The sequence below is a fragment of the Elgaria multicarinata genome, chromosome 4 (genome assembly GCF_023053635.1).
Source record: "Elgaria multicarinata webbii isolate HBS135686 ecotype San Diego chromosome 4, rElgMul1.1.pri, whole genome shotgun sequence".
Taxonomy (NCBI): Eukaryota; Metazoa; Chordata; class Lepidosauria; order Squamata; family Anguidae; genus Elgaria; species Elgaria multicarinata.
The window spans coordinates 130185483-130208603 of record NC_086174.1 but is presented as its reverse complement, the minus strand read 5'-3'; the positions used below and the strand labels follow the sequence as shown (position 1 = coordinate 130208603).

Sequence of the window (23121 nt, the reverse complement as noted above, 5' to 3'; positions counted from 1 at the left end):
TTTTGCTTGAGTATTACTGGTCATGCTAGGAACTATTCCTATGCAGCCACTTTCACATGGCCCCAAAGCAAGCTAGGGTAAGATCTCCTGCCACCGCAAGGTTACATCCCCCACCAAAGGACCCCTCAGAGTGAGGCATTTACCTGGGCAGGCTCTGTAGAGAGCTGCACTGGGTGCTCGCTTACTATAGCTGACGGGGCTCCACATAGTGGCTGGAGACTCTTTAGGTGGAGCGAAGCGATTGTGCCAGCGGCCGCTGCTCTGAAAAACTGCAACAGCTGCCTTCCTGTTGCAGCATTTGCCGCAGCATGAGAGGGGCCTGCTGGGCCCTCCGGAGTGTCCGCCCATTTTGAGATGCAGAGGGTAGCAACAGCATCGGAACTCCTTCCGAAGCCAACGCTTGAGGAGAGGGATTCACTCTGCCTCATAGGAGGGCTGGCCCTACATTAAAAACAGCACTGCACTAAGCATGCTTAAATTTTTGTACCTCATACTGAAAGCCCCAAAGGATATAGAGGTCCTTGATACATTCTGATACATTCTGTCAACCCTGGCTGAAAAGCAGCACAAGGACAGGTGCAAAGATATTATTATTATTATTATTATTATTATTATTATTATTTCCCATTACATTATTTTAATCCTTGTGTTGCTTATGATTTTGTAATGTTTTATTGCTTTATTATATTTTTTTATTGTTTTGTGCAGATCCTATTTTGTTAGAGGCCTTGAACCTGTCAAGAGAAAAATGGAATATAAAAATATAAACAAATAGATAACACAAGGAACTAAACAAGTAAATAATAAAACCAGTTTCTCACTCCTGAACCCTGATTCGTCCACTGCCAAATTTGTCCTCAGTCTTTTTGGCAAAGAGTCCACAAACCCATTTCGCTTTGTTTTCCCCCCACATTTCAGATAATCCTCCTTTGGGTCATGGGCATAAGAACATGAGAAGAGCTAAGGGCTACCTACCAGTACAGCATTCTTTTTCCACAGTGGCCAACCAAGCCCACAAGCATGGCTTGAGTGCAATAGCGCTTGTGTTCCCAGAAACTGCTATTGAGCAGCAAACACAAAAATTCTTACTAGCAGTAGACATTGACAGCCTTATTCCCCATGATGAAAGCCAGAATTTTCTCTTAAGAATATGCAAATATACCTGGAAGGGAAAATACTCAAATATTTACCTTATAAAAAGGAACACTTCCTTTGGGTAGGTATTGAAATCCTTGGGCATTCCACAAAGCATGATCCATTTGACTAGGCAGCTTAGCTGCAAAACAAAACATATCCTTTAAATAAGGAGGAAGATGGGGAGTTAGAACATGCATCTCAAAGGCTATGGATTGAAAAGCATGACACATGGCCTGAAGGCATATGATGCAGCTACCCTGATGAAGCTAAGTAGATCTGGCCCTGGTCAGTGCTTGAAGGGGAATCCCATGTAGTTAAATTGAATTCCATGATGGAAGAAAGATGGAAAACAATTAATTTAAAAACAAAACAAAATACCAGTGGGTGGTGGTTTTACAGTTTGGAAGGCTTTCACTTTGGTAATCTAAGGCCCAAGAATATTGCTTTCAGTGAGTCCTATGATTCAGAGTAGGAACCAAAGGGTTCCGTGAATGTTTTTGTAAAGAGAAGAAACTCTGGGGGCATTCAGAAAGAAAAGAAGCCTAACATCACAGCTGCATACAACAAAGTAATTTATTTTTGTTCATTTTCCAGTCCTCTATCTGCATCATTTATAAATTCTACAAAACAACTTTTGTAAGCATATATGCCCACTTCTTAATTTCTCTGGTAAGAGGTGCTGGAACTCAAGTCCCAGGAAAATAAAATGACCTTCATCTGGTATGAAAAGCACAATGTGGTATGCAGCAGGTGAACTGCTTTGAGGAGAACATGCCGCCACAACCATGCTTAGATAGAAGCGGACATCCTCCACATATTCTCAGACTTTCTTACCACTGAGGAGCCACATGAGGTTTCTATTGTGCAATCATCCAGCCTCATTCACAGAATTTTACGGGTAAACCAGATCATGGGTGATCCAGATCCTCTTCCATTTGTAACCCTTCTATGTTTTCCCACTGTTTCTTCCATCTTTTTGATTACCACTGAAAATCTATGAAGCAGGGAAAGACACAGCAGTCACACCATGTCTTCTGACTGGTAGTGCTAGAAGCCCTTCACCTGGAAGCACCCAATGACCCAAATCTAAACCCGGGGGTGGGAAGTCTGGCAATTAGAGCCTGAAAAGTTTAGAAATTCCTTGACCCTGAAGAAGCCCAGGAGGAGCATGCAAGCTGACCTGATCTTCTCTCAGTTGGACGTTCTTCTGCTTCAGAGCCTTGGTGAGCTGTTGGAATCTCTCATCGTCCATATTAGCAACGACCGCACAGGTGAAGCCATGTAAGATTTGAGGGGACAGACTGAAAAGCCAAAGAAGGGCATGAAAGTTGGTGAGTATGTGGCAAGGCCTGAGCTTTGGAAGTGGCCTTCAAAGTGTGAGGTGCAAACTGGAGATGATGCAGGAGGCATGTAGAACTTTTTTGTCCCCCTGCCCCAAAGCTGCTTTCCTGTCCACAGGGAGACCTGGTGTCTTTTTCACCTTGCATGGGCAAGCAGCTAGACTGAGGAAGGGCTGTTTTGACCAGTAAAATGTCCCATGGACAAAGGGTCAAGCACCTCTCCTTCACCACTGCCATTCTGAGCTCTTGGTGCCCTCCCGTGGCTACATTAAAGTAAAACAAAAACAAAACAAAACATGTCTTCTATGTCATATCTATTATAGCCCTAAGACAGTTGCCAAAAAAGGCTTGAAAATTATTTTCTGACTCCCTTCTAGAATGATTAGGCCAAAGAACGGAGTGGCAAAGTTTCAAACCTGAGCGTTTTCATATTGCTGGGATATCACTGGGAAAAATAGGTTTTGTCCTATGCCTTTACTCTGACAGAAGTACCCAAGGGAGGAGGTGGGGAACTGGTCATAATGGGGATATTCTACACCTTTCAGTCAGTGGTGTTGTGACAAATTTTGAAGGACAGATGTTCATCAGGACAATCCCCAAAGCCCTGACCCCCAAAGAGAATGCAAACATTCAGACAGCTGTGTTGATCTATTTCAACAAACTAGTTCTAGCGGTTTTCATCTCCACCAGGGGCAGGTCTTTTATAAAGCTAATGGATCCTGATTGCCTGTCCAGTTGAAGCCATTGCAAAATACTTTGCACTGCAACAGTGAGGAATATATTGATATTTGGCAAATCCATTACCTCTCAGCTACTGTGAGAGTTGAGGCTAAAGCTAAGATGGAGCAGGGATTTCTGGGAGGCGGGGGGCAGATGACATCAATGTCCCTGCCAAACAAATGTGCCAGTAATCCCTGACTCTGCTACACACACACCCCTTTCGGTCCTTTTACTTATAGAGCTGGGAAAATGCAGCTTTCTATGTGAAAATTCAAAGTTTAAAAATGGCAAGAATGCTCCTCTCTAAAACTATTTCAAACCGTCCTATGAATAAATATGGCACCCCCACCCACCCCAAAAATGGAAATCAGCCAATACCTGTTGAAATCGGAGACCCTCTTGATTACATCATCAAAAAACATGGCAGCCTATATGAACAAATTAAGAAGTCAGCAACTGTTTTCTGTTCGTTGTTGGAGTAACAAAAAGAATACATAAGACAGCAAATACCTCCATAGAGTCCAGGAGAAGGAGAAAGAAATAAAGATGAGCAAGCTGTGTATCTCACCTGTTCCGAGCTCCATGGTTTGTCACTGAGGTTTTGAATGTCAAATGTGTCACCAAAGTTCAACAACGATTTTGGTATATAGGGAACCAGACCATTAGGGACATGCTTCACCAAGTCATTGGCTCCATCTACAGCAGCAACTAGCTAGAAAACAGAATTCTGATTCATGAAACAGCCTTATACCAAAATGGACTTACTTCTAGCCAGTAATGTCTACCCCTTACTGGTAGTATGTTTCCAGCAGTCTTCTTTCCAATTTTCTTTTAATTGGAGACACTGAGGCCACAGCTAGACCTAAGGTTTATCCTGGGATCATCCAGGGTTCGCCCCTGCCTGAGCACTGGATCCCCTGTGTGTCACCTAGATGAACAGGTTTGACCCCTGGATGATCCAGGGATAAACCTTAGGTCTAGCTATGGCCTCAGAGCTGAACTGAGGTGTAGAGGTTCATGGGTTAGAAAGGCACCAGGGAGAACCAGGTTCAAATTTGCACTCAGTCATGAAGTTTGCTGGCAGCCTTGAGCCAGTCATTAACCCTGCCTCCAGCCTACCGCACAGGATTGTCATGAGGATAAATTGGGTGGGGTAAGTAAAGTGTGTATACTGGTGTTTTGAGCTCCTTGGTTGAAGGGTAGGATAAAAATATAATAAATAAAGGAGTACAAGTAAGATGATGTTTTCATTATTGAACTGGTCATGACCATGTACTAGGTTGTCTTTAGTATCTGTCTCTACCTTTGGGAACTGTTCCATCAGGTCTGAGGAGTGGTACTAGTGACATAGGCCTGCTGAATGATAGCAGCTGATGTTTATTGAACCAGAACTATACAAAGAGTCCTCGCTCCTTTCCACTTCTCTTGGCTTGGACTACCTACAGCGTAGCTTAAAATGACATTCACCTTTGGAAAGCCATACCTTGGTGTTACAAGGTAGCTTCTGTGAGCAGTACTGACTCCATTTTGAAGCGACCCAAAACCCCACCTACAGACTGAGAGCATTCACAGAAGGCCTAGGTCAAGTAACCATTTCCTGATAGACTTCTTCAAATGCATTCCCCAGAGACAAAGGTAGGGGTAAAACTAAGCAGAATATGAATGCTGGATGGCAAGGGTTTTACCTGGTCATACACATGCTAATGTAGCCCTGTTGCTGAACTCTAGGCTGCATCAAGTACAGCCATCATCCCAAATCACCCTCTTTTGTTCCCATAGCAAGTAGATCTTTAGATAAGATCATACAAAAACCCTCAAGTTGGAGGGAAGAATTAGGCTAGCTCTCTCTCTCCCTTTGGAACCCGAAACACAGGGCATACTACAGATGCCAGCTTGCAAGAGCAAGCCGCCATGAGTGAGTGCTTTGCCTGGCTGTATTCTTTTCCTCTTCACCTAAGACCAAGAGTTGCAACTCTCCCCAGTTCTGGTCTACAGGAAAGGGCTGCAGCCCGAGGAAAGGTATACTGCCTTTAAAGATTCCCTCTACTCTTTCCCCTGTTCTCTCTGTGTTTGTGTGTATGCTCTTAAGTCTCAAAAAGTCTATTTTTCAGTCTTAAACTGCTTCTAAGCCTCTACTTGCTCAGCTAATTTCCCCAAAACTAGCTTGGGCCTTTGTATTTGTTTCAACCTCAATAAATGCGCCATTGTGGCATTATCCCCTTCAGTGCTGTAAATTTCTTGAGTAAGAATCGCCTTACTTAGCCACAGACGCTCTATTGCCAATGTCAAAAGATTCCTTATAAGCGCGTGTAAGTCTCATTGGAACATGTGCAAGTTTGTACATGGGTCTAATGAGAGCACATCACGTAACATTGGCTTTTGTTTTTCTTATAATAAGAGCTGTGATAAATATGTCAAACTCACAAGGTTCAAAACTTTAAAATATGTGCAGGTCACGCTGCTTTAAAAAAACAAAAAACTCCTGCACATCCAGGCTTGCTATAAGGCTGTCTTTAAGGCATAGTTTCATTTGCACAAGTGCCATTGGTTCTGCAGTAGTGTAGCAGTTCATCCTGATAGCACCCAGGCAATGCCTGGCAGATATGTGAACCCAGGTACATGGTGAAGAGTGGGAGAAGGCAAAGAGACTGAGCTGTGAATCTGGACATCCCTGGTTCACATCTCACATCTGCCATGAATTTACTCAGGGTGGCTTTTAAAGAGGTGATGTGTACAGTTTACTAGGGATGGGCAAACTCCCCACGTCCTGCTCTTGTTCTGCTTGCCAGACTCCCGGCGGTTGCCCAGCCCAAGCATGCAGGCGGGGTGAACCGCCAGATGGCTCACAGGTGCTAGACAAAAGCTCGCATCTCCCCACCCCACCCCATGAGACACGATTTGTGCAAATTCGCAGCTTGGTTTAGTTTAGTGCAAAATCACCGCCATAAATAGGGTAACTTGCATAAAAATGCAGGAGTAAAGGACCAATTATGCCTGCAATTTTGCACAAATTCCACAATTTATGGCCACAATTTGGCACAAACCATGATTTCCATAAATGTGTCCAGGGATTTGCACAAATAATAAAAGTGGCAAACTGCGAGCTTGCTCAACAAATCAAGCCAGCCAGGGATCCACGAGCTGGTGTCCGGGGTGGGGGTGAGCTGGCAAAAACTCACTGAGCTCCAACCCCGAAACAGATTCCTCCAACATCCTTACTTATAACCAAATCAGATTTAGCGTCAACTCTCCATCTTCCCTATGAGGATAATAATGCTGACCTACCTTACAGGGCTGTTGTAATGCACTACTATAACGTAAGTGAAGAGCTTTAATCACTCAAAAGCACTACCTATATGCTAACTTTTGTTATTGCTCAGGAGCTTGAGACAATAAAACAAGACCTCACCTTTTCCACGAATATAGTTTTCAGAGTGGGTGACGCAGCCTCTAGTTTCTCAGCAAAGCTTGGGACTTTAACAGCATCCAAGACCGCTTTGGCAGGCACAGCCTCCAGGCTGCTGCTGTTCAATCCAATCACCAAGCTCCCAAGTGTTGTAAGGCTCTGGCCATCCAGAATCTGCCAACAGAAAATTCTCAGATTGGTTGGGCACTCAATAACCATGTAAAAAGTTGAGCTGGTAAGTTGGAGCCAGGAGACACAGCCACTCTCTGCATGGCCACACTGAGCTAGGTTCTTGGTGGAATCTGAACTGAATCTATGTCCTGTTGTTTTTTATCTGACTTAAGGCACAATCCTATGCATGTATAGACAGAAAAAAGTTCAACAACTCCCAGCATGCCCCAGCCACCCTGGCAGGGGCATACTGGGAGTTGCAGGACTATTTTTTTCCTGTCTAAACATGCATAGGATTGCACCCTTAGTCTCATTTTTCCCAGTCCATGAGGTTACTCTATCCTTCTACCGCACTTATCTGCCAGGCATAGAGGCAAATTAGTAAAGTGGGCAATTTACCCACAAAAAAAATCTGGGGCCAGGGAGGGTGGTTGTCAAGCAATGCATCCATCTAGTTTTCAAATGTCATTTCAAAGTTTGTAGTTTCCGAGGGAGCGCTTATATTTTGGGGAGAAGGATAGATTTTGAAACACAACTAGAGAAATTTTCTGCTGTCAAAACCTCAAATTTTATTGAACCTCATATTACTATATCATATTTTGACATTCCTCCTCCTTTCTGATGAGGCTTTTGTTTCAAAGATGTGAAATGAATGGGGGCAGGCATTCCCATGCAGTTCCTCAAATTTTGAAGTTGCACATGGAAACCTACTCCCCCAAAGCCCACATTTTGATTACTGAAGATTCATCAAAATTTTAGGGTGACCATATGAAAAGGAGGACAGGGCTCCTGTATCTTTAACAGTTGTATTGAAAAGGGAATTTCAGCAGGTATCATTTGCATGCATGCAGCACCTGGTGAAATGCCCTCTTCATCACAACAGTTAAAGCTGCAGGTGCCCTGCCCTCTTGACCAGATACAAAGGAGGGCAGGGCTCCTGCAGCTCTAACTGTTGTGATGAAGAGGGCATTTCACCAGGTTCTACATGCATACCAATGACACCTGCTGAAATTCTCTTTTCTATACAACTGTAGATACAGGAGCCCTGTCCTCTTTTCATATGGTCATCCTAAATTATATACATTTTATTTTGCTACTAATATGGAAATGTTGGCATATCCTCCATTGTGATAGAACATGCTAACTTCTTACTTACACAGAGCTCTTAATCAATCAGATACATACTTGAACATTTTCATATTTCCTGGAGCCAACATGAAACTACTATCTCTATCTTGCTCCTGGAAAGATCTTAACACAATATAAGGGAAATGATTCTAGATTTTCGGATCATTTGCATCAATGTACTTAATCTTCCAGATGGAAACAAACTTGTTCCTTCCTCCTGCCCCTATTCCTCATACTTACACGAAATTTGGCATCCGAGGGAAAACTTGGGGACAGCTGCTGGTGGAGTCCAGGGGACTTATTGGCAAAAAGCACAACTTTTGACGGAGGTTCCCTGCTTCACATTTAACCTGGTCTAAATCCCTCAGGTGAGAATTTCTAGCTCCCACTCCATGTGGGGGTGGTGGTGTCCATGCTCAGTCGTATATGTGCATATGCAAGAGGACAACGCTCTTTTTACCTGGTATCCAGAACTGAATAATTTGCTCAGAAAAGCCTCTGCTTGATCAGCATTCCAGCCCAGAACATTGCTCAAGGAAGGCAGAGAAGAACCAACATCACTGTTGCTGATGCAGGTCTCAATCCAGTGCACTGAGAGCACAACTGCTTCTTGGGAGTTCAGGATTCCTGGGGAGAGTTTTTCACACTCAGTAACCAGCAAGCCAGCAACCTGGTCGAGAAAAAAATGAGCAACATTCCAGGCTAAAGGTGAGCTAGATGTGTTGAAAGAATTCCTTACACCCTCCCCTGCCTGCTTCTTGCTCTTCCTTGGTTGACTTTCCCATGGATAAATTTGGAACTTCTTTGGACATACTTTTCTTGCAATCTATTATTATTATTATTATTATTATTATTATTATTATTATTTATTTATTTATATAGCACCATCAATGTACATGGTGCTGTACAGAGTAAAACAGTAAATAGCAAGACCCTGCCGCATAGGCTTACAATCTAATAAAATCATAGTAAAACAATAAGGAGGGGAAGAGAATGCAAACAGGTACAGGGTAGGGTAAGCAGGCACAGGGTAGGGTAAAACTAACAGTAGAAAGTAACAGTAGAAGTCTGCACAACATCAAGTTTTAAAAGCTTTAGGAAAAAGAAAAGTTTTTAGTTGAGCTTTAAAAGCTGCGGTTGAACTTGTAGTTCTCAAATGTTCTGGAAGAGCGTTCCAGGCGTAAGGGGCAGCAGACGAAAATGGACGAAGCCGAGCAAGGGAAGTAGAGGCCCTTGGGCAGGCGAGAAACATGGCATCAGAGGAGCGAAGAGCACGAGCGGGGCAATAGTGTGAGATGAGAGAGGAGAGATAGGAAGGAGCTAGACCGTGAAAAGCTTTGAAGGTTAACAGGAGAAGTTTATATTGGATTCTGAAGTGAATTGGAAGCCAATGAAGAGATTTCAGAAGCGGAGTAACATGGTCAGAGCGGCGAGCCAAGAAGATGATCTTTGCGGCAGAGTGGTGAACAGAAACCAACGGACTGATGTGAGAAGAAGGAAGGCCAGAGAGAAGAAGGTTGCAGTAGTCCAACCATGAAATAACCAGTGCATGAACAAGCGTCTTGGCAGAAGAGACAGACAAAAATGATCGAATCCTGGCAATATTATACAGGAAAAATCGACAAGATTTAGCTACTGCCTCAATATGAGGAATAAAGGAGAGCGAGGAGTCGAATATAAAGCCAAGGCTACGAGCTTCCTTGACCGGAGTAAGCGTAACATCATTGACAGTAAGAGAGAATGAGAGATGAGGAGAAGGTTTAGGAGGAAAAACAAGCAATTCAGTCTTTGCCATGTTAAGTTTCAAGCGACGATGAAGCAGCCAAGCTGAGATATCTGAAAGACATGCCGAGATACGTTCGTGAACATCAGGAGAAAGTTCCGGAGATGACAGATATAGTTGTGTATCATCGGCGTACAGATGATATTGGAGGCCTTGAGATTGAATAAGCTTGCCCAAGGGCAACATGTATAAGGAAAACAACAAGGGGCCAAGCACCGAGCCTTGCGGAACCCCTACTGAAAGGGGAAAGGAGGAAGACGAGCTGCCATTAGCCAACACGCTGAAAGAGCGACCCACTAGATAGGAGGCAAACCAGTTATAGACAGAGCCACGAAGTCCAAGGTCATGAAGGGAATCTAAGAGAAGATCATGATCAACCGTGTCAAAGGCTGCAGTTAGATCAAGGAGAATAAGAACGGAATAATGGCCTTTAGACTTGGCAGTAAGGAGATCATTGGTGATCTTAGTAAGGGCTCATCCTACTGCTCATCTACTGCTCATCCAGACTAGCCTTTCTCTCCATCCTATTATTGAAGCATCGTATGTTTTTCTGAGTAGAGCCATGCTAGATCAGACCAAAGGCCTATCTAGTCCAGCATTCTGTTTGCGCAGTGGCCAATCTCATGTTTATGGAAAGCCCACAAAAGCAGGACATGAATGCAACAGCACCTCTTATGGGCCCAAGAACAACCTATGTGGTCTAAAAACCATCACCCATGTCTCATGCATGACCCACTCTAAGCATTTGTGTGTCACGGAATCAAAATGAATACAGTGGGTACCAGTACAGTATTGATGGCTGGGTAGAAGTAGATTGCAATCTTCCTTTTAACAAAGAGCAGCACAGCAATGCCACAGAAGCACAAGGAGTTCCAATGTGCACAGGGTTATTCATCAAATACCATGCAGAGTCACTCATAGCCCTATATTGTTGTTGCTATGTTTTTAAGAAGCCAATGAGAGAACTTGAGAAATATGGTGTTTCCACACCCTTTAAAAAAAAAGGCTATGAACTGTATCACAAGAGTTCCAGGAATGGGGTATTGCCCAGCTGGGCTGGAACGGAGCTTGAGGGGTGATAAGGTTGAGAATAACATTGAAGACTCATGGTATCTTTGTAATATTGGCTTTATTTACAAAGATACAAGCACATACCAGCACATGTGGTGGGAATGTGTTGAGACTCAAAAATTATGGACCGCAGTGTTTTCTGAGATTACCCAGATTGTAAAACTGAAGTATAAGGAGTTAATTTCATTTCTTTTGTTTGCTGCAAGGAAAGTAATAGCATTGCATTGGAAGGATCTCAAATTTACAGACTTGAATGAGCGGTACAAAGTGGTGTGGAAGATAGCAATAATGGAAAAATTGTCATATAAATTACAGGTCATGAGAGGTCAACAGAAGCATGATTCCTTTGCGGCTGTATGGTTATCATTCATTGAATATACTAATATGGCAGAACATGGTCGGACGGTGCCTGTATGTTATAAATCACTATGGTTGTTGTAAATGTTTTGATATTGTTAATTTTCAAAAGTTGAATATGCCTTTGAAGGGATTTTGTATTCTCTTACTTTGCAACTTGATCTAGGGGTGGGTAGAGAGGGAGGAAGTACTGTAGAATATGGTATTTTGTAAAACACAATAAAAAGAGCTTGACAAAGATGCAAGCAGAGCCTGTTGGAAACAGATACCATGCCACAACATTGCTGATCCTCCATCAAACTCCCAATATGTCAAGGAGTACCTAGACAAGATAGTACACCCATATAGTTTTGTCCCCGAGGAGCAAATAGCAGGTTTGGGGAGGGAATTTCAACCAGCAAAACAGGATGGTTTTTTTTAAAAAACACACCTTTCCTTAGCACTTTAATCCCAGACCAAATTGCCCTCCCGCACAGTTGCATTTGTCATTTAAGATCCCCAGGGGACTTCCAGATGATGCTTTTGTTGTGCAAATGGTTTAGTTCATTCCCTAAATTTTACAGAGGGTCCAGTCCAACAGACTTTTTCTTAAACATATAATCCTCCCATGTTTCTTCCATCTATTTTTTTTACCATAGAAAATCCATTGAAAAAGACGGAATGCTTGCATAATGCCTTCTAATCAGTTGCACTAGGAGCCCTAGTCTGGAAGCTTCCTCAGTGTCTCCACTATCTGGTTGATACAGTGAGAGTCAGATGCTTAATCCAATGCTTTCAGGTTATCAATTATCTTTTTTACTTCCATTGGTACAGACTCCCAGAGAAGGGCCCTCAGTGAATTCCTCATTCAGTGACTCTCAGGTAATTCCAGAGTGAGTGGGAAATGGGAATGTGTGTAACAACTATACAGAGTTAAAGTGCTCACTGGAAATGTCGCCTTTAAACTGGTAGTGGTGGCCACTGCCCAACCTGAAAGACAAATGATAAGATTTTAGGGAAATTATAATTTAAATCAAAAATATAATTATTATAACATAATATAATACTGCCAATCTAATGAAGCTGAACGTCCTTTGCTATTTTTGTTTTTTGTTTTTAGATTAAGCAGCAAGGGAAAAAAACCTTGCTTAAATGTATTCTGCTTGCAGTAGCAGATGATCTGTCAATACCACTGGATCAATGGCCGGGTTCGCATGATCAAAGGGGAAGCGATGCAGTACGGGTTATTTCACCTGCTCCTGCATGTGCCACTTGTGCAACCGATATTTACCTAATAACTTGTGCTGTGTTCGTCAAAATCCAGTACGTGCAGCGAGGATGATTCTAACCTACCCCACAACCCATGGCTTATTGAAGGGTTTGTAAGGTAGGTCAGACGTCACCTCTGTTGCACCACACGCCAGGTTCGGATGACACAATATCCTGTGCTGTTTCCCCTGCTGATCATGTGAACCCTGGCAGAGTTGCTTTGGAATGCACGAAGGGAATAATAGAGAGCATACATAAAGTTTCTTTACCTTTCCCAGTGAGTAGCCATTGACCTTATTCAGATGACATGCTAAGCCATGGTGGTTAAGCATTTTGAACTGAATGTTATAATTTAGCAGGTAGTGCGTACCATGACTTAGCAGGTCATGTGTCTACATAACCATGGTTTAAACATACTCACTAACCAATTACTATAAAAGGGTTAGCGGGCTGACCATGGCTTATTGTGTTGTCTGAACAGGCCCACTATCAGCATTCACATATCTCAGATGAAGAAGAAGGGATTCTAGGTCAGAAAATATAATCTCCAGACACACTGCCAATCCTGAGCCTTTGCACCATTCATTTTTGAAATTACGAACTGGCAAAACGACCCAGGGGTTGAGAAAAAAAATGGTTTGTTTGATCATCTGCTAGACAACCATGGATAGAGCAACAAACAGTGTTTTACCATGGGTTAAATAAACCACAGGTTAGCGTAATGTGTGAACCAGGTCTATATGTGTGCTTGCACATAAGATTTTGCTCTTCTGTTGATAGATACTGAGGCAAAGAAAGCTGATACTCATTAGAATCTGATTGTCAAACTCGCTCATTTATGCTTTGGTAGTGCCATAATCTGTATTTCAGCTTTGACAATTATTTCAGATCTTCATACTTCTTTTGTTTTTGTTGAATCAATTTCTTAGCCCACTTTCAAGACTCTTAAATGTATATCCTGCCCTTCAAGGGCCAATCAGCATGCCCAGGTGGCTGTGGATAAATTTCACGTCAGCTCAAAGGCTATGCTGGCTTGGAATTGTGGGAATTGCAATACAACACACCTAAAGATAGCGGGTTGGAGAAGGCTTGCTTACAGAATTCATGCATAATTTTATTTATTTATTTCATATCAAAGAAACATAGAGTTGGAAGGCATCTTGGAACAGCTCTCACTGTTACAAAGTTTCTCCTAATTTCCAGTAGCTGAAGCTCTCTAGGTGGTTCACAAAAATTAAAACTATAAAATAGTTTTAAAAAGTATAACTGTACTTACCAACTATAAGAATGCAGCTAAGGATTCTGGGTGGTCGAAGCATTATTCCAAACGGGTCCCTCCACATGGTTAAATCTACTCACTCCAGAAAACAAAACGGGGGGGGGGGGAATTAATTAAATTATTCTCAGTAATGCTTCTTTTCAAATTTCCCTAATTGTCTTAAATCTGGTAAGATGCCAGGGATAGATGGGTTTACAGCAGACTTTTATAGAAATTAAAGATCTCCTGATTCCTAAACTGATATGTTCATTAATGAAGTAATGAGACAAGTGGCATTACCCTGCCCCACCCCACTCCGCCCTGCCCATCCTAGCTGGACTCCCAGCTGCCATTCCTAAAGATGGTTAGAATCTTATCTTAACCTTCTCCTTCCACTGACCAATCTCCCTCATCACTCAAGACTCAAGAATTTTCGATGCACTTCTCTCACAGAGATCAAACCTTATAATCTCAGAATACATTAATAGTGATCAGTCCAGATTTACACCTGGATCCGCTGAAAATCTCATTCACTGAGCTGAGTATTCTCGGTGTCTACTGGTAATTGTGTCAGCGGCTGCTGGAAAATTATTTGATTCTATGAAGTACCTGGTACTGAAAATGCGTTTGGGTCTACATTTTTACTAGGCTATCAAAGCAAATTATTCCTTTAGAAAAGTGGCAGTTACAGTCAACAGCTAGCAATCTGCTCCACTCAACCTGGGCCAAGGCACTCTTCGAAGCTGTCCTCTCCCCAGACCTAATCTACACCAAGCAGGATATTACACTATGAAAGCGGTATAAGAGGCAGGAGCTACACCAAGCAGGATATAGCAGTATGAAAGCAGTATATGGTATGTGCCAATGAGCCCCAACAATTGTCAGTGCACTTAAGTACCACTATAAAGCAGTAGTGTGGCTTCTGCCTTTTATATAGTGCTTTCATAGTGCAATATCCTACTTGGTGTAGATCTAGCCCCACTCTCCTATTCACAGTTGCAACAGAAGATTTAGCAATTGCTTTGAGCATGGTGTAGTGGCTAAAGAGTTGGACTGGGAGTCGGGAGATCTGGGTTTTAGTACCCGCTCAGCCAAGGAAACCATTTGGGTGTCTTTGGGCCAGTCGCAGACTCTCAGCCCAGCCTACCTCACAGGGTTGTTGTTGTGAGGATAAAATGGAGAGGAGGAGGATTATGTACGCCGCAGGGGGGAAAAACGGGATATAAATGCAATAATAAATAAAATAAAAATAAATAAATATTTTAATATAAAAGGGGACTAGTCAATATGATAGACTAGCATAAATTAAAGATGTATGCAGCTGACATGGTTATTTATGTGTCTCATCCAACCCTCCACAACTGGGTGACCCCCAGATGTTTTGGACTTCAACTCCCATCAACCTCATTCAGCATGTTCAGGTATGTTGAGAGAAGCAGTCCAAAACATATGGAGGACACCAAGTTGGGGGTGGGCTGTTCTAACCCATCATCAACAATCCTTAAATTGATAGCAGAGCTTAAAATTTGGGGTATCCTTTCTGGGTACAAGGCCAATTTATCTAAATCTGGAATATTTAATGGCAAAATATAAGCATCCTCACGATGTTCCTCAAGGTATGTAGAATCATCTGCATACTTTATATCCTCTGCAATAGTTCTGCAAGCCCTGACACCATTTAGGATTTTTGATTTTACCAATCCTGCAAGAACTTAAACTTAGCTAGCACTCTAGGCAGGACAAATTCTGAAAGGCCAGGAAGAGAATTTGTTTTATGGCTTGTTTGCATAGCTTCTATTTTGCTTTGGAGCGCTACCAACTTATCTTTCCACCTCTGAGCTGAAAAAAAGGCAAGGCCTAATTAATACTTTTATATGGGCAGATAAACACCAACAATTAAGTAGGGAACTTTGTTGCAAGGGCCAAAATCTAAGGGCAGGCCAACTGTCCCAAATGTAGAAGCTTATTAGGTATTCTCATATATGCACAGTTCTTCTTTGGTCTCAATCAAAGTTGCAAATGCACTGGAAACTCCTAGAATACACTGAAGCTGGGATGGTCTAGTTTAGGATACTCCCAAATTCAGGCCCCCATTAAGATCAAATGACCCAGTAATATTGTTTTCCTTGTATGGGATAAATGGAGATCCCAGTTAACTACTGGCCTTTCACCCTTGACCCCACTACAATTTGACTGCACTGTTAGGTTGGAGAATGATGCTCGAAATATTAATAAATGAGAACTGCTGAACATGAACACAGCTAAAACTTAACTGGGAAGGGGGGGTATTATCCCCCTGCCTGTCTTACATCAAACATAACAGTTGAAAACTCTTTCACCATAGCAGTATTTCAAACTTCAACATTTCTTCAAAGAATCTGATGTCCGGAGACAAATCTTCCGGTATCTAATTCATTTTGAGCAGGTAGCTACCTCTTTTACAGCAACCTCAAAAGATCCAGGATTTATCAGACTGTGCCAGTATCATATGTGCTCCTCCAGCATATGGGGAAGGAATTTAGGAGTGAAAGTAGGATGAGCTAACCGGTATAAAATACCTGCTAGTTCGGGTGGTCATGTGTCTTACATTATAGGGGCAGTTTGAAGAGCTGTCCAGTCCAGATGCAGTTTAATGATGATAAAAACCGTAAGAAGGGAGAGCACTGCAGAGTCTTGAAGTTGCCTTCAACAGTCAGCACCTGGACACCTGTTTGAGCAGGCACAAAGAACACCTGGTCACTATGGCGAGATGTAATGTATTCTATTCAAATTACAGTGAGTATTTTCAAATGTGCATATACACATATAAATTAACACATGCATCCCATTTTGATCTTGTTTAGTGATGCTTTCTCTCTTTTGGGTGGATGAATAAGTGGCTACTGTATTAATGTGCAGAAGACACAGTACAAAATTATAAATTGCTGGTATCTATTCGCAATTGATTGCCCAGATTTTGGAAACAGTATACTCCAAAATGCTGAAAACAGCACAGTCAGCTTGGAACATTTTTCCATTCATGGTGGCAATGCTATAAGGCACAGCCCTTTTGAAAAGTTGTACCAGCCACACGAGGTAAAATATCTTACACTGTTCAATTGAAATGGATCCCAAACTGGTTTTTATGCAGGTGATAGAAATCAGTGCATAAAGAGCTTTTGTTTTGTTTATTTAAGCAGCTAATGTGGCTTGGGAGAGCAAATGGATGCAATGTGGGGGCTCCAATATATATATATATATATATATATATATATATATATATATATATATATATAAAATGATGGGTTGTTATGTGTGTTATTATGATAGTAGACAAGCTGATTTGCCAAGTTCATGGAGCTAAAATGTCTCTAGAAACATGCATCTTATTCTTTTCATATAGCAATTTGCCATCTGGGAAAGCAGAGATTACCCAGTGCTATAAATATATTTCCTTACAGCATGTGGCTGAAGATATTAATCAATAACAACAGCAACAATAATAATAATAATAATAATAATAATAATAATAATAATAATTTTATTTATTTATTTATTACCCACCTCTCCCTGTGGATCAAGACAGAGAACAACGTTAAATACAACAATACAATATATACCTTGTAAGACCAGGCAAGCCTCTCTGGAGAGGGCCTTCCACAACTGGGGTGCCACCACTGAAAAGATCCTTTCCTTAGTAGCCAGTAGCCACCCACCTCACCTCATTTGGTGGAGGCACCAGGAGAAGGGCCACTGAAGGTCATCTTAGAGTCCAGGCTGGTATATATCAGTGAGTGGGGGAGAGATTATCTTTCAGATAATCTGGGCCCAATCCATCTAGGATTTTGAATGTTAATAGCAGCCCATTGATTCGGGGCTGGAAACAGACTGGAATATGATCACATGGGCTAGTCCCTGTTAAGAATCTTGCTGCCTTGTTTTGGACCACCTGAAGTTTATGGGCTGTCTTCAAAGGTAGCCCCACATATAATAGATTGTAGTAATCCAAATGAGAAGTTTGAAGAGGAGAAATGTTCCTCTGCTGAGTTGGACTAGGGACATTTCAAGCGCAATGGAATCTATGACAGATTTTCTGGAAATGTATTACCTCCTCAGTTTCTCCCATTGCATTGAATAACTTGTTCTCTCTTAACTTGTGTCCTGAGATGGCTTGGAGGAGGAAGGGGTGGTAAACAAGTCCCCAGATTCATGTCATCAGGGCTATTTACCTCACAGTTTAGGGGGACGTTAGATGGAGAGACTGGCCATGCCAGTTTTAAGCCCCCGTTTCTTCACTGTTCTGGGGAGGCCCAAGGATCTCTCCATTGGCCTCTTGCTGACAAGGGGGTTACATCATAATCAGCATCAGCATCATCATACTTGCCATGTTAATAATGAATTTAAAAAGTCCCAAGTCCTTCACACCCACTAGCTTGCAAACTTAGCATTCTCCACTTTTGTGGAATGGCTTAACTGTTTTGTCTCTCATCCCAAGGCAAATAATTCTGTCAACTGCTTCATTCTATCATTCAGGATCACTAGGGTGACCATATAAAAAGGAGGACAGGGCCCCTGTACCTTTAACAGTTGTATAGAAAAGGGAATTTTAGCAGATGTCATTTGTATATATGGAGAACCTGGTGAAATTCCCTTTTCATTGCAACAGTTAAAGCTGCAGCAGCTATACTAGAGTGACCAGGTTTAAAAGAGGGTAGGGCACCTGCAGCTTTAAGTGTTGTGATGAAGAGGAAATTTCACCAGGTTCTCCATATATACAAATAGCACCTGCTGAAATTCCCTTTTCAATGCAACTGTTAAAGATACAGGAGCCCTGTCCTCCTTTTCATATGGTCACCCTAAGCATCACTCCTAATTCAATGATTTATGGTCACTAATTAGGTATGTTAATTTGTAAATGTCTGTCTGGGTTGGATTTTCAAGGGATTTAAAAACCCAACAGGCTGTCTAGCTATGGCCTGTGCCTCAGTAGCTCTCATCCCTTCTATGAGGGAACTGGGCTTTGGGAAGGGGAAGGAGTTTAAGGGAGGGCGAGGGGCTTTTCCCAATGCCCATGCCTTCACAAGCCAGATGGGGCAGCCTAGTGAGCCAAAGTTTGCCCATGGGCTAGGTGTTCCCCATTGCTGGCATACAGTCAGGGCTGCATCCCTGTTCCCTTCTGCTATGCAGTGTCACTGCTTGTCTCTAGCCCAGTACACTGCTCTCTCATATTTAATTATTCACATTTGACACAAAAAGGTTAGCTGCTGCTACTCGAGTTGCTGGGTACAGAATTCTACACCCCTGTTCATACCACTAAGGTAGACCAGGTCCCCAAGTTTTTTTGGAGGTGAACTCTTGACTCATTTCACCAGCGATCCCTGCCCTTTTAAAGTATCGCTGTTACTCTCTGTATTCTCTATTGACATGTTTTAGGCGGACTATACAAAAAAGGAGGACAGGGCTTTATCTTTAACAATTATATTGAAAGTCATTTGTATGCATGCAGCAGCTGGTGAAATTCCCTCTTCATCACAACAGTTAAAACTGCAGGAGTCTTGCCTGCTTGACCAGATATGGTCACTCTAGTGTGTTGATGTTAGTCCTGTTCTTTGCAAGCCATTCTGTGGGCCTTGGCTGAAGAGTGGGATAAAAATTATTTCAATGAATGAATGAATGAATGGTTGTTCAGGAACATCACCATTTATCATTGTTGCTGCTATTCTGAGATTTCATATGCATACTGTATAGGGTGACCATATGAAAAGGAGGACAGGGCTCCTGTAACTTTAACATTTGCTTAGAAAAGGGAATTTCAGCAGGTGTCATTTGTATATATGGAGAACCTGGTGAAATTCCCTCTTCATCACAACTGTTAAGGGTGCAGGAGCCATACTAGAGTGACCAGATTTAAAAGAGGGCAGGGCACCTGCAGCTTTAACTGTTGTGATGAAGAGGAAATTTCATCAGGTTCTCTATATATACAAATAACACCGGCTGAAATTCCCTTTTCTATGCAACTGTTAAAGATACAGGAGCCCTGTCCTCCTTTTCATATGGTCACCCTAATACTGTATATTGTGGCAGAGGCAGCCAGCAGGATGGAGAAGGACAGAGAATTGAGCAGGGAAACTTAATCTTGGTGGAAGATAGTTGAAATGCTCAGACTTGACCTCTTCTGTTCAGTCGCAATCCTGTGTGTCTTTTTTTGACTATTGCTCAACACTCCTTTTTGCTGTCACTTCTCTTGGGAACATTACCTATGGTTTACAAAAAAAGTTAAGGCTCTACAGCTTTTCACCAAGCACCAAAAAAGTAGGGAAGGCAGAAAGGAGGCAGAAAGTATGAGTGAAATTCTCATTCTTCCAAAGCAGATAAACCATCATCATCATAATAATAATAATAATAATAATAATAATAATAATAATAATAATAATAATAGTTTCCCGCCTCTCCCTCTGGATTGAGGCAGGATACAACACAAATGCAAACATCATATAACTAATTAAAACATTTAAAACTAATACATTATTAAAAGCAGCACATTATTAAAAGGCAATAATAATAATAATAATAATAATAATAATAATAATAATAATAAAATAAACCATGAGGACCGGATGGAGAATATGACATGCAGAGGTGACTGTGGGGTTGTGCAAAACTGATGACGAACAGGAAAGGGAAAAAGATAATGCCTTGCGTTTCGCAATGGCAGCAAAGTTAGCTATGTTGCTAATTTTCCTTTTCACACATACTCTGTCAATCTTGTGGGCATGTTTGCACGAGTGTTTGCATGCACACGCACACACGCACGCACACACACACACACTTCCTTATCCTTCCTCAAGTGCTGTCTATTCATAGCCTAGATACCTAGATGTAAACAAAACGATAGATCTGGGCGCCATTTAATAATATCACATTACATTATGCATGAGCGCTTTAGAGTGACTGATAAAACTTAAAAGATAAGATAATCTTCTGGAGCTTGGTTTTGTTTTATTTACTGCTGACAATGATGGTGCCTTCTCTCCTTTCTTTCTGTGTCACATTAATATGAATGTGTTATTTCTCTTATAAGACAATATTGGTATCTCACTTTGTCGGTGTGCCTCTTCCCAGTCTCTTCTAATATTCACACGCTTCACAAGTGCTGAACATCATAAATTGCCACCAACGGCATATCTGATCTGAAATACGGGGTATCATGAGGCACTGTTAATATTCTAGGCATGTATGAGTCATGTTCTGGTTCTTGATATGTTGTTTCTGAATGGGAGGGTATGAAAAGTGCAGGATTATTAGAACATAAGAAGAGCCATGCTGAATCAGACCAAAGACCTATCCAGTTTTGTATTCTGTTCCTATAGTGGCCAACAGGCTGCTTGTGGGAAATTCACAAGTAGGACTTGAATGTAATAGCACCCTCCTGGGCCAGATCTGCACCAAGCAGGATATGACAATTTTATAGTGGTTTGAAAACTGTATATGGAGTGTGTCCTGGGCCCCAACAGTTGTCACTACTGTTATAAAACATTTTAAAGCAGTACTGCAGGTCCTGCCATGCCCCTGTTCCCAGCATGCTGCCTCTGGTTCTGGAGGTTATATATAGCCATCAGGACTAATAGCCATTGATAGCCTCTTCCTCTGTGAATTTGTCCAATTCTGTTTTAAAGCTGTCCAAGTTGGTGACCATCACGACTTCTTCTGGTAGTGAATTCCATAGTTTAACTATGCACTGTATGAAGAAGTACTTTTTTATCCATTCTGTACCTCCTACAATTCAGCTTCATAGGATGCTTCAGATTCTAGTATTATGAGAGAGAGAAACATAAACTTATTCACTTACTCTGTAATGTGCATAATTTTACATATTTCTATCCTGTCTCTTTTTCTAAGCTAATGAGCCCCAAACATTGTAACCTTTCCTTGCAGGGGAATTGCTCCTGCCTTTTGATAATTTTGGTTGCTCTTTTCTGCCCCTTTTCTAACTCTACACCATCCATTTTCAGGTGTGTACCAGACTTGTACGCAGTATTTCAAGTGTGGCTAGAAGCATGGGGAACATGCCCTCCAGTTGTTTTGGCCTACAACTCCCATAATCCCTCACTACTGGCTGGCTATGAATGATAGGAGTTGTAGGCCACAATATCTGTAGGGCCACAAGTTGTCCACCCTTGGGTTGCACCATAGACTTGAATGAAGGTAGTATGATACTGAGTTTTATTTTTGATTCCCTTTCTAATGATTCCCAACATGGAATTAGTCCTTGTCACTACAGCCACAATGTTATTATCAAACCATCCAGCACAATCCCAAGATCCATTCCTGATTAGTTACTGCTGCCTCAGACCTTATCAGTGTATATGTGAAGTTGGGATTTCATATATATGCCCCAATGTGTAGCACTTTACACTTCCCTTCATTGAACTACATTTACCATTTTAATGCCCCATTCTCCAGTTTGGAGAAATCCCTTTGGAGCTGTTCATCATCCACCCAGAGAGCTCTGGCTATTGGGTGGTATAGAAATGTAATAAATAAATAAATAAATAAATAAATAAATAAATAAATAAATAAATAAATAAATCCCTCCTTCTATATGCTTGATATAATCTTTAATCATGCTTTCCATCAATTTACCCACAACAGACATTAAACTAAATGGCCTAGAATTCCTGAATTCTCCCTTGATCCCTCTTTTAAAGACTGGTGTTACATTGGGCTTTCCAGTCCTCTGGTATGGAAGCTGATCTTAGAGAGATGTAATATATTTTTGTTAGAAGGCCACCAATTTCACATCTGAGTTCTTTAAGAACTCTCGGGTGGATGCCATCTAGACCTGGCACTTTGTTTGTTTTCGATTTGCCAATAAGGTTTAGAACTCCATCTCCTGTCACCACTATTTGTTTCAGTTCCTCAGACTCCCTTCCTGAAAATATCAGTTCAGGCATGCGGAAACTTGTATGTGCATGATGGATGATTCTGGGGAGAGATTTCCACTGAGTGGTTACAGCAATGCCATTCTTTATAAGGCTCTCTGTATAAACCGATTATGTCTGTCTGTCACAGAAATTAGAAGTTTCAGGAGTAACTAGTATCCTGTCTTCCCATGCCTCCAGCTCTGATGTACTATTTACACTTTTATCTAGGCCACTGAGGGTACGTGGCATGACAAATGCAAAGCGCACTGCTGGGAGAGTGGGCCCTGCTAATGGCGGGTGGCAACCAGTGATCAAACATGGCAGGAATGTAGATCAACAGTTGTCAGCGCTGAGGCACTGGGATGTTACGGGCTGCGTGTCACTGCGAGTCTTTGCCTTCTGTGCTCCTTTGGGGGAAAGATGTGCATCACTCTGGATAGATGGCTAGAGCTGAGTTCTCAATATTTATTCTTTGAAATATATTTCTCTTTCTGAAAGCAACTGTACGTGTCATGTTTCCATCCCCAGCCCTCCCAGCCCCATGGCAAGCCGGTGCTAATCAGCGTCAAGTTCCTGTCAACGAGCACTTTTGCTGCTTT

At 41.9% G+C, this 23121-nt stretch overlaps 1 protein-coding gene across 1 annotated transcript in view; it reads right to left on the bottom strand.

The window, feature by feature from the left end:
- Positions 1 to 12650, bottom strand: part of LOC134398228 (mesothelin-like) — a 28113-nt gene extending 15463 nt beyond the window's left edge. Inside the window, exons 1-8 of the mRNA XM_063125481.1 lie at positions 12631 to 12650; positions 12022 to 12082; positions 8363 to 8572; positions 6607 to 6777; positions 3766 to 3909; positions 3576 to 3625; positions 2318 to 2438; positions 1191 to 1276 (exon numbers count right to left, since the gene is read on the bottom strand). Of these exons, the coding sequence (XP_062981551.1) occupies positions 1191 to 1276; positions 2318 to 2438; positions 3576 to 3625; positions 3766 to 3909; positions 6607 to 6777; positions 8363 to 8572; positions 12022 to 12082; positions 12631 to 12650 (863 nt within the window). The remainder of the gene's footprint in view (positions 1 to 1190; positions 1277 to 2317; positions 2439 to 3575; positions 3626 to 3765; positions 3910 to 6606; positions 6778 to 8362; positions 8573 to 12021; positions 12083 to 12630) is intronic.
- Positions 12651 to 23121: the final 10471 nt, after the last annotated feature.